Raw genomic sequence first — 12,568 nt, forward strand, 5'->3', positions numbered from 1 at the left:
TGTCAATTTTGTCAATTTTGTCAATTTTGTCAATTTTGTCAATTTTGTCAATTTTGTCAATTTTGTCAATTTTGTCAATTTTTTCAATTTTTTCAATTTTGTCAATTTTGTCAATTTTGTCAATTTTGTCAATTTTGTCGATTTTTCAATTTTGTCAATTTTGTCAATTTTGTCAATTTTGTCAATTTTGTCAATTTTGTCAATTTTTTCAATTTTTTCAATTTTGTCAATTTTGTTAATTTTGTCAATTTTGTCGATTTTTCAATTTTGTCAATTTTGTCAATTTTGTCAATTTTGTCAATTTTGTCAATTTTGTCAATTTTGTCAATTTTGTCAATTTTGTCAATTTTGTCAATTTTGTCAATTTTGTCAATTTTGTCAATTTTGTCAATTTTGTCAATTTTGTCAATGTTTTATAATGAATACTCGCAATGGTTAAATCAAAACCAACAATTTTTATTGCGCGATTTATTAAGGGACAACTTTACTTCTCTATGGTCGACTATATAATCCTTTATTTAAATTTTTCCTGCTCTGACGAAAACTATTTGCGCCAAAATTTAGCATCATATTGTCGAAGTAGTATTGGTAGGGAGGGTCACATTTGCTCTTATTGAATCGGATTGATCTAACTGGTCGAAATTAACTGGCGATAATAATCAATGCACTACTTATCATATGAATAACTTAACATCGCCACCACCTTGAAATACTTTCAATATCAAAACTCGGACATAAAGGGATACTATTCTAGTACTACAAACATTTGACAGTTCTCATAACTTAACTCTACACAATTTTTCAAAATAATCCTACGTTGTGATCGCCGTGAGGTTGCTTTGTTTACATATCACATATTGTTGCGTTCTCCTTCTTGAGTAGTGTTCTTCGCTGACGTCGTTGTAGAATCTGGATATTCCATCGGATCACAGGGAAGTAAACAAATCTGGTTGATAGCACGTTTTGTGAATCCACGAGCGGTTTTTAGAGACACAACCCGAGTCAACTGGTCCGGACCCGGGTGGATGCTGGTGATTCTCCCTAACTGCCATTTGGTTGGATGCTGAAATTCGTCAACAATTACCACAAGACGTCCAGGTACAATTTCCTTGTTCGGTGCATTATATTTTGTAGAACGTTGCAATTCTTGCAGGTACTCCAGCCGCCAGTGATGCCAAAATTGCTGCACAGCCTTTTGCAGAGATTGATAGTGGTCCAAATTGTTATCAGGGAAAGACGTCAGATCCGGTTCTTGGAGTGCATGCATTGTAGAACCGATCAGAAAATGCGCTGGTGTCAAACAAGACAAGTCATTTGGGTCTTCTGACATTGGTACCAGAGGACGTGAATTCATGGCTGCTTCGATCTCAGTTAACACCGTCACCATGTCCTCGAAAGATAACCGGATGTTTCCTAATTGCCTATAGAGATGTCTCTTTGCTACTTTCACCGCAGCTTCCCACAACCCCCCAAAATGAGGAGCTCTAGGTGGACTCCAATGCCAGGAAATACCCTCGTCTGCTGCTGCTGATTGAACGATACAACCCTGCGTTTCGTCCTGATACCAAGAAAGCATTTGGATAAGCTCGTTATTTGCGCCTTCAAAATTCTTGCCGTTATCCGAATACATATCAGTTGGGCGCCCACGTCGCGAAATGAAACGTCGAAATGCACACAGGAACCTTTGAGTCGACAGGTCACTGACCAACTCCAAATGCACGGCCTTGGTGGCAAAACAGACGAACACGCTGATGTAGGCCTTCGATGGCCCGGCTCGCTTGTGAACTGGTCTCAGGTACAGAGGTCCAGCATAATCCACCCCGGTAACCGTAAATGGGCGGGCAGGTCTTACACGTGGCTCCGGAAGCTGACCGACTTGCTGACATGCTGGAACGGGACTTGCTCGGGTGCATCTCCAACATCCTCGTATGACACTCCGTACTAGGCGTCGTCCATTTATAGGCCAGAATAGTTCTCTCATGTTGGACAAAGTGAGCCGGCCACCACCATGAATGAATTTGAGATGGTAATGAATGGCAAGCATACGGGCAAGGGGATGGAAATTTGGAAGTAGGATAGGATGCCTGGTAACATAGGGTTGATCTGCCAATTTCAACCTCCCTCCCACTCTTAGAATGCCTTTTTCGTCGACAAGTGGATTCAAAAGACGAATTGGTGACTGCTTTGGGACATAAGAGCCTTTTTTTAACAGGGTAATTTCATTTTCAAAACCTTCAGACTGTGCCAATTTAACTAGTACCATTTCAGCGATATCAAGTTCCTCAACAGTGGGACTCAAGTGCACATCCGATGCATCACCCGATGGTTGTGTTCTTGCTTTAGATCGACAGTTACGAATGAATCGCAAACACAAAGCTGTGATGCGTTTGAGGTGAGTGTATGAATAGTACAATGAAAAAAATTGAGAATGTTTAAGTTCAGTTGAAGCAACAGCTACTAATAATTTTCGACGTTCTTCTCCACTTTCAAGGTAATCGGGAATCCTTTCATGCGGCCAAAACTCCTCCGGCTTAGATAACCATTCAGGACCTTGTCTCCATACAGTGCTGGACAGGAATCTTGGAACATCCATCCCTCGAGACACATAATCAGCTGGGTTTTGAGATCCTGCTACGTGATGCCACTGAGAGGGTTTCGTCATATTTTGTATTGCTGAAACTCTATTGCCCACAAATGTTTTTAACGAGCTTGGCGGTGAACTGATCCACTGCAAGGTGACTGTTGAGTCAGACCAAAAGAACGAGGAGCTTATTGTTGTTTGGAGTGATTCAGCTACTTTTGCGTGCAATTTAGCACCGAGTTGGGCCGAACAAAGTTCTAGCCTTGGCAATGTAACTGTTTTAAGCGGAGCCACACGTGACTTCGCAGCTAAGAGATGGACGGAAATTTCTCCCTTTGCATTCATCGATCGAGCATAAATGCATGCTCCATAAGCTGACTCAGAGGCATCTGCAAAAGTGTGAAGTTGCACAATCGCATCTGGAAGAAACGCGTATCGCGGAATCTTGTATTCAGATAGCAGTTTTAGTTCATCGACGAAATTTCTCCACACTAATTGCACATCATTCGAAACTTCATCATCCCAACCACATGATTGCAACCACAAGTTCTGAAGAAGCATCTTCCCACGGATTACGATAGGGGCAATCAGACCCAAGGGATCGAATAGCTGAGCAACTCCAGATAGTATGAGTCGTTTAGTGATGCGTTCATGCTTACAACTCAGCTTTATATCGCTAGCAAACATATCAGTTTGAGGTTCCCAAGAAATGCCTAGAGTTTTGATTCTCTCGTTTTTGTCGAACCGTAGCCGGGAACTTACTCCAATCTGATCATCGTTAAGCATTTGAAGAACCTCTAGTTTATTCGATGCATATTTACGCAAAACAAAGCCACCTTTTAACATCAAAGCGTTCAGTTGTTTCGTGAGCTGGATTGCGGATTCAACAGTTTGAGCTCCTCCCATGAAATCATCCATATAAAAACCTTTTTTGGCAACAAGAGCTGCTAGAGGATATTTATGACCTTCATCTTCGATGAGCTGCGACAGACAACGTGTTGCAAGGAAGGAGGATGGACCCATTCCATAGGTCACAGTGTTGAGCTCAAAAATGGAAATTGGGTGCTGGGTACTAAAACGCCAAAATATTCGCTGAAAACGTGAGTCATGAGGATGTAGAAGAATTTGCCGATACATTTTTTCAATATCAGCTACAATTGCTACCGGGTAGGTCCGAAAACGCAAAATAGAAGCTATGAGCTCGTCTTGTATGACTGGACCAACTAACAGTGCATCGTTCAAAGAGTATCCGTAGGAAGTTTTCGCTGAAGCATCGAACACAACCCGAATCTTTGTGGTAGTACTGGACTCCTTAATAACGTGATGATGAGGCAGGAAATAACCTTTAATTTCGGACGCTTCTTTTCGAGTAATCTCACGCATATGACCCAGATCAATATATTCCTTCATGAACTGATGGTATTCTTTTTTCAGCTCTGGGTCGCTATTCAACCGATGTTCAAGGGCTTTGAACCGACGAAAGGCCGTGTCCTCAGATTGTCCGACCATCTCCTCAAAGTGCGTACTACGAGGCAAACGAACCACATATCGACCATCAGGAGCTCTGGATGTAGTTTCCACAAAGTATTTCTCACAAGCGAGCTCCTCTTCAGAATAAATTTGACGGCTGGGTAGCTCTTCTATTGACCAAAAACGCTCTAGTGATTCCTCCAAGCTGACTAAAGATGCCATCGTTACGGAAAACTGTTCTAACGGTTGTACCCTATGCTGAATATTGGCTGCTCCAGATACTAGCCACCCGAATGCGCTATCCACCAATAGTGGTAGTGAATCAGACAAGAATATTTTCGCACCAGTTTTGAAGCATGAGAAAAAATGCTCATTTCCGACAATCATATCGATGCCAGCACTTTTATGGAAATACGGATCAGCCATAAAAATATCCTTTGGTAAATTCCAATCAGTTATCTGGATATCACGAGCAGGCAGCTTAGACGTGATCTTCTCCAACACCAAAAACTCCACATCCATTTCAAAATTTTCTCGACGTGATCTAATTTGGGTAAATACCGTATCACTGGCACACTGCGGATTCTCCCCTACACCATGTATCATGACATTTACCTTTTTGCGGTGCAGACGGAGTATTTGGGCCATTCGTTCAGTGATTATGTTGGGCTGAGAAGCGGAATCTAGGAGCGCTCTACAATAATGTTCTCTACCATAACGGTCAACAACCAACACGACTGCAGTTAGCATAAACACGTTTTTATCACGACTATGAAGAGGGAGGCTTAATTGGATGGAGGAAGGGGCTGTATCAGTTGTATGTGTGCTATCGGTGGGAATCTGGCTGGTGATACTTTGAGCAGAAGTTTGTGAAACATGTACAGCAGCATTACTTTGATGGTTAGAATTATTCCGGGAAATATAACTGATATGGGTTGGGTTGTTGGGGAATGCTTCGTGAATGAAGGTATGGTGACGACTCCCACAAATCCGACAGCTAAATTTCGAGTTACAATTCCTAGCCAAGTGGTCTGATCGGAAACAGTTTAGGCACAAGCGCTTGTCATTGACGATTTTCATTTTTTCAGCGATAGGTTTTCTTTGGAACGTAAAACATTTCATTAATGGATGGCGTTCTTCACAGGCGTAACATTTGAACTGGTACATTTCAAGAGCAGCATTGGACGACATGTTTATTGGTAGATTGCGATCATGATCGTTAGTGGAGAATGGACGAGAAGTTTGGGTGTGGCATTGGTTTACAGAAATAGATTCCAAAACTCGCATACGACGATGGAGAAACTCAATAAGAGACGCGTAGGTAGGGATTTCCAGAGTAGAAGCATAATCTTCCCACGCTTTCAACGTTTCACCATGAAGACGGTTACATAACAGATGTTCTAATATACTGCTCCATTCTAATACAGGTTCGCCTAGCTGCCCTAAGACACTGACGTGTCTATCAAAATTGTCAACGACGTTGTGTAAAGTAGCTGCAGATTCAATTTTCATTGTTGGACACTCTATTAACGCCTGTATGTGACGCTTCTTCAGAAGGTACTCATTTGCATATCGCTTTACCAGACAGTCCCAAGCTAAGTTGTAATTTACAGCGCTTATTCCGATGGATTCAATAAGTTGACCAGCTTCCCCTTGGAGCGCAGATTTGAGGTAATGGAATTTCTGAATAATTGAAACCTCTGGGTTGACGTGAATAAGCGCATAAAACGTATCATGGAAGGCTAACCAGTCTTGATAGTCCCCGGAAAACGTCGGCAAGGATATGGTTGGAAGTTTGAGTCCCGAAAGAGTGGAGGATCCGGCAGAGGGTTGAGGCAGATTATTAGTCAAATTAGTTGTTGGCGGAAGTTTGGATAGGAGAAATGCTTTAATTCGAAAGAAGAGAGGTTCAAATTTTGAACGATATCCCAAGTTTCTCACCCGGCCTTCGTCGCTTTCTTCTATGTCTTCCAATTTCGTCTGCACTTCCTCGAGATTCTGTTGTAGCACGTCCAGGTTCTCCAGTCGCAGGGCAACCTCGAGCATGTCCCGTTCAGCTTCGTAGTCCTGAATGAACATGTTAGCACGGCTTAACGACGCCAGCAGGGTCGTCCTTCTAGAGCAGAGTTGCTGCTTATAACGATCCTGATCCATGTCGGACGTTGACATGTTTTATTGTTTGCTGGGATCTACAACGAAAAGACCAGGTAGGCCTGACTACGAACAAATAGCTTTTTGGAAAGGTACTCACCTGACCAAGGCAATTTAGTGCCTTGTATAAATACAATATGTCAGCTGTCGGTTGTTGCACCCTTGACGGTATCCGAAAACAGATTTGATCCAAACTTACTGTAAGCGTAGATTTTCTTGCTAGTTTCCTTTTTCTAACAGGAAGTCGTAGCCTGCAAGAAAACACCAGGTAGGCCGGACAACAAAAAATGAATCACTTGGAAAGGTGCTCACCTGACCAAGGCAGTTCAATGCCTTGTTTTTAATATCATAAACTGCTAGTGGTTCAAATGCCCTCCGGGTCACGGTTATGGTTCTTTCTGTGTGTTCTCGTAAAAGGATCTGACGATGACTGTTATCAAAGCTCCTTGATCGGAACTGATTCAGCACTCTCCCAAAACTTCAGCAAATGTTGTCCAATTTAATAACGCTCCAGTCAAACAATGTATAGAAAACAAACGAAATCTAAAAGCACCGACTAACGGCTGGTAACAGGTTGGAGAGGTAATTACCTGATTCCTGTTTAATCAGGAGGCCTTGTATATCTTTTAGCTCTGCAGATTCCGTTTGAAGCTTCTTGGCAAGGGATGGAACGTATTCAAACCACCAGCTGGGAATCGCAATGGTGGTAGGTATGAAGTTTTGAGCGTCCGTTTTTGATGAACTATACAGGAATGGTGGGTCGCAGAACAAAAAACCAACGTTCGAGTTGTATTCACATGACACAGAACGGGCGGATATTTGTATCCTGGTCACGGCACCAAAAATGTTTTATAATGAATACTCGCAATGGTTAAATCAAAACCAACAATTTTTATTGCGCGATTTATTAAGGGACAACTTTACTTCTCTATGGTCGACTATATAATCCTTTATTTAAATTTTTCCTGCTCTGACGAAAACTATTTGCGCCAAAATTTAGCATCATATTGTCGAAGTAGTATTGGTAGGGAGGGTCACATTTGCTCTTATTGAATCGGATTGATCTAACTGGTCGAAATTAACTGGCGATAATAATCAATGCACTACTTATCATATGAATAACTTAACAGTCAATTTTGTCAATTTTGTCAATTTTGTCAATTTTGTCAATTTTGTCAATTTTGTCAATTTTGTCAATTTTGTCAATTTTGTCAATTTTGTCAATTTTGTCAATTTTGTCAATTTTGTCAATTTTGTCAATTTTGTCAATTTTGTCAATTTTGTCAATTTTGTCAATTTTGTCAATTTTGTCAATTTTGTCAATTTTGTCAATTTTGTCAATTTTGTCAATTTTGTCAATTTTGTCAATTTTGTCAATTTTGTCAATTTTTTCAATTTTGTCAATTTTGTCAATTTTGTCAATTTTGTCAATTTTGTCAATTTTGTCAATTTTGTCAATTATGTCGATTTTGTCAATTATGTCAATTTTGTCAATTTTGTCAATTTTTTCAATTTTGTCAATTTTGTCAATTTTGTCAATTTTGTCAATTTTGTCAATTTTGTCAATTTTGTCAATTTTGTCAATTTTGTCAATTTTGTCAATTTTGTCAATTTTGTCAATTTTGTCAATTTTGTCAATTTTGTCAATTTTGTCAATTTTGTCAATTTTGTCAATTTTGTCAATTTTGTCAATTTTGTCAATTTTGTCAATTTTGTCAATTTTGTCAATTTTGTCAATTTTGTCAATTTTGTCAATTTTGTCAATTTTGTCAATTTTGTCAATTTTGTCAATTTTGTCAATTTTGTCAATTTTGTCAATTTTGTCAATTTTGTCAATTTTGTCAATTTTGTCAATTTTGTCAATTTTTTCAATTTTTTCAATTTTTTCAATTTTGTCAATTTTGTCAATTTTGTCAATTTTGTCGATTTTTCAATTTTGTCAATTTTGTCAATTTTGTCAATTTTGTCAATTTTGTCAATTTTGTCAATTTTGTCAATTTTGTCAATTTTGTCAATTTTTTCAATTTTTTCAATTTTGTCAATTTTGTTAATTTTGTCAATTTTGTCGATTTTTCAATTTAGTCAATTTTGTCAATTTTGTCAATTTTGTCAATTTTGTCAATTTTGTCAATTTTGTCAATTTTGTCAATTTTGTCAATTTTGTCAATTTTGTCAATTTTGTCAATTTTGTCAATTTTGTCAATTTTGTCAATTTTGTCAATTTTGTCAATTTTGTCAATTTTGTCAATTTTGTCAATTTTGTCAATTTTGTCAATTTTGTCAATTTTGTCAATTTTGTCAATTTTGTCAATTTTGTCAATTTTGTCAATTTTGTCAATTTTGTCAATTTTGTCAATTTTGTCAATTTTGTCAATTTTGTCAATTTTGTCAATTTTGTCAATTTTGTCAATTTTTTCAATTTTGTCAATTTTGTCAATTTTGTCAATTTTGTCAATTTTGTCAATTTTGTCAATTTTGTCAATTTTGTCAATTTTGTCAATTTTGTCAATTTTGTCAATTTTGTCAATTTTTTCAATTTTTTCAATTTTTTCAATTTTGTCAATTTTGTCAATTTTGTCAATTTTGTCGATTTTTCAATTTTGTCAATTTTGTCAATTTTGTCAATTTTGTCAATTTTGTCAATTTTGTCAATTTTGTCAATTTTGTCAATTTTGTCAATTTTGTCAATTTTGTCAATTTTGTCAATTTTGTCAATTTTGTCAATTTTGTCAATTTTGTCAATTTTGTCAATTTTGTCAATTTTGTCAATTTTGTCAATTTTGTCAATTTTGTCAATTTTGTCAATTTTGTCAATTTTGTCAATTTTGTCAATTTTGTCAATTTTGTCAATTTTGTCAATTTTGTCAATTTTGTCAATTTTGTCAATTTTTTCAATTTTTTCAATTTTTTCAATTTTGTCAATTTTGTCAATTTTGTCAATTTTGTCAATTTTGTCAATTTTGTTTCAAAAGGACGTACGGCTGAATGTAAACAAATCGAGTTATCAGCTGGGTGAAAAAGTATCGTTCGAAGACCTACATTACAGCTCAATTTCTTCTTTTGTCTCCCTGAAATTTTCAAAATACCCGAAGGGACAGATAAATAAATATTGAAATATTTTTTTGTAAATTTTGAAAAAAAAATGAAAAATCCGAAAGATTACAAGACCAAAAATCAAATTTTGGAAGCTGTAAAACCTTATTTGCCGTTGGAGGAATCTTAAGATTTTGCTTAACAATTAGCTGAAAAACTGGTTAAGAAAAAGTAAAATTCTCATAAAACGCCATTGTACAGCGGAAAATATCGTAAATAGCCTTATTTCATTAGAATACATTCAAATACACTTGATCCATTGTTAGTTTTGAAAAAAAAATCGAATGATGGCTGAAATATAGACAGTTGTAGTCATCCTGGCAACGATATGGCAGAGGACAACGACAATCCTAAAATCTTTTGGCCTGATCTCGCATCGTCCCACTATTTACTTCAAGGTTGCAAAAGTGGAAATGATGTCAACACGGTCTTATGTTTACCAAAAGACATGAACCCACCAAACTGTCCAGAGATTCGTAAAATCGAAACTGTTTGGGCTTTGATGAAGGCAAATCAAATGTACCGTCAACTGGGGCAACATGCAACACTTTTCAACTTCAATGGCTTCTAAAATCTTAATGCTTACAGATAATCATACCTCTCGTACATCAAAAGTTTTAAGGTTGATGGGACACCAAACTGAGGTAGTCAGAAAAATTATTGGTTTTACCAGTTATTTTTAAATTTACAAAATTATGCGATTTTCACCCTACTAAGAAAAAGGGATAAGTTGCAACAAACTCTGTAATTAATGAAAAATCAAATGAAAACGTTTGAAAAATTAAAGTTTTTGATACATTTGTGATGTCATAACTTATAAAGCACCAATTGCAGTAATTTTTGGTTCTGTTCGAATTAAATTTTACATTTTTTCTTTTAAACAATGTTTCTAAGAAAAAAGTGTTAATCTGCTGCATACATTAAGGGGTAAAAAATACTTTAAAATATTCTATTATCTTAAATCATGTAAATAAATCTTAGAACGGATGAAATTTTAATGTTAACAAACGCATAATGTAAAACAATCATATCCCAGCATATGGAAACGCGATTTATGAGATTTAGTTCTGATTTGCATTTTGTTGCATTTTGCCCCAGTCAGCTAACTGAATTTTAAAAATAATTATTTAAAAAAAATTGGTGATTGTTCGAAAAATATTTATACACCAACAGTGTTGGTATTGGATAATGAAAGCAATATAAAGTTTGTAGGTGATATCATTAAGCCAATACGTCATACGAGGTAAAGTTTTTTACGGCATCGAAAAATGTAAAAAATTGTACATCTATTACTCGATTTTTTAAATTTTTTATGAGAATAAAAAACTTTAAAAAACTCTTTCGCGATGATAAAAACTATGTCATCATCAATTTTCTATCATTCAATGACAACTTTCTTACAGCATATTGTAATAAAAATTGAATGAGTGTTGTGGTATACAAATGTTGCATCTAACCCTGCTTTTGCATGATGCCCCGTTTGACGGTAATACATAAAGACAGTGGACACTAAAACACACTGAAATGCAGCATTATCATTGAAATTTGTTTTGTTAATCAGAATCGTGGTTTTTTTTAATTTAAGATACAACTACCAAATTTCATTTTATATCCTTTTAATTCAAAATTTACCAGGAATGAATGGAAAACTAACTATTTTTTAATAACGTTGATTGGAAATTTGATAAATGACACTTTAAAGATAACGCGAAAAGAGTTCAAACTTACAGGAGCTGACGTATTTGAACGAGAAAAGTGCGCAGATTTTTGCTTAAAATTTTAAAGGTGCGCCCAATAAAACAGTGCTGAATTTGAAATGCCCCTCATATTTTTTTTCAAAATTGCCTAAAATTGCAGCATCAATTCTAGTGTGGTTTTTTTTTTATAAATTTAAATTTTTTTTTAAGGAATTTAAAACTTTCCATTTCTTGAAGGGAGGTTCCTCGTACAATCCAAACTGTCAGCCTTAAAGATTAATGAAGAGGCTTGCATTTTCAACTTCTCAATCACGGTTTATTTTCCCGGCACAAGTCAAGTAGTGTTCCGCTTCCACCGAATAAAGTCAAATGGAACAAGAAGTATCAAAAAGTGAACAACTACCTACCGGAAGGAACATACAAGGTACATAGGTACTTTCATCTGCGGGGTTCTTGGCTTCTTGGTTGTTGAAGGCGTTGAAAAAGTGGAAACCAGTGTGTCAAAAAGAGGTGTTACTTTCCTCACATGGCCTTACAGCTGGCTGGCTGGTTTTACGACATCCGTCTACCTTCATCAGGGTGGTACGTTTATGGCGATTTTTCTCAAATCCAACTTAAGGACGAAAAAAAGGGCTCGTGACAATTTTCTTTTTGGAGTGTTATACATACATACAGCCAGACACTCGTTTACACGTTGCAACAAGAGGGTTCGATCGTCCCGAATTCCGAACAGCGTCGTGGTGTGTAAGGAACCGAACCGTGCTCATATCACCGTTAGGAAGAAAAATCAGGGTTTTCTTCACCATTTTTTTACTTCATTCCGTAATCTTGTTCCGCTTCCCGTCGGTAGCTTCTTTCAGCATTCTTTCATTCGCTTTTTCTTCCTCTTTTTGCCCGAGAAAACCCGTAGCCGAGCTGACAAGTTGACTGCCGTTCATCTTTCAATTGGCTGCGAGATAAAAGTTAGCTCTCCGCCGTATGTAAGTATCGAGAAGAGGATGGAGAAAATCTAATGAAATTCATACCGTATCCTTCCCCTTCCTTTCTTACACTCCTCGTGGTACTTGTTCTTCAGCTTCGAAGATATAAAGTGATGATTCAATTTCGCCAAGATTTTCTTCGCCATCATGCTTTTTCCCTCCATGGCGTGGCATCGTTCTGGGTTGTGATGACGGGTGACACATGGGAAAGCGCTGATAAGCAGACAAGCGCTTTATGTGCTTATCTAAGCAAAGAAATAAAAAAAACCAAAAGTAGCAATTTTTGGCTACCACTTTGGTGCATTTAAGTTTTTGTTAATCCTTGCGGAAACTGATGCTGAAAAATTAAAGATAGCGTTTTTTTTTTCATTCGCATATTGCGGTTTATACTTCAAATATCGTGAAAAAAAAAACTAAACAGGCATCGAGCGGAAGCGTAAGTTTCGGATCGTTAACGTTGGAATCTTGAATAATCTGTTCAACCAAAAATGTTCACAACAAATTTTAAACTGACTTAGCTAGATGAAATTTCTCTCAAATAAGACAGATTTTCTAAATTTCCTATACACTGATAAATTATAATCTTTTAATAATCC

The 12,568-nt window shown here is 36.8% G+C and overlaps 1 protein-coding gene across 1 annotated transcript; it reads right to left on the reverse strand.

Annotated features, from left to right (window-relative positions):
- Nucleotides 1-850: 850 nt before the first annotated feature.
- On the reverse strand, nucleotides 851-6,220 carry LOC129752714 (uncharacterized). Its single transcript, XM_055748485.1, has one exon. It carries the CDS (start codon nucleotides 6,218-6,220, stop codon nucleotides 851-853), a length of 5,370 nt encoding a protein of 1,789 aa, XP_055604460.1.
- Between the last annotated feature and the right edge of the window lie 6,348 nt (nucleotides 6,221-12,568).

Source organism: Uranotaenia lowii, chromosome 3 (genome assembly GCF_029784155.1).
Source record: "Uranotaenia lowii strain MFRU-FL chromosome 3, ASM2978415v1, whole genome shotgun sequence".
Taxonomy (NCBI): Eukaryota; Metazoa; Arthropoda; class Insecta; order Diptera; family Culicidae; genus Uranotaenia; species Uranotaenia lowii.

What these genes read in the sequence shown, in the direction of transcription:
- LOC129752714 (XM_055748485.1), bottom strand. Translation starts at nt 6,220, where the DNA reads ATGTCAACGTCCGACATGGATCAGGATCGTTATAAGCAGCAACTCTGC.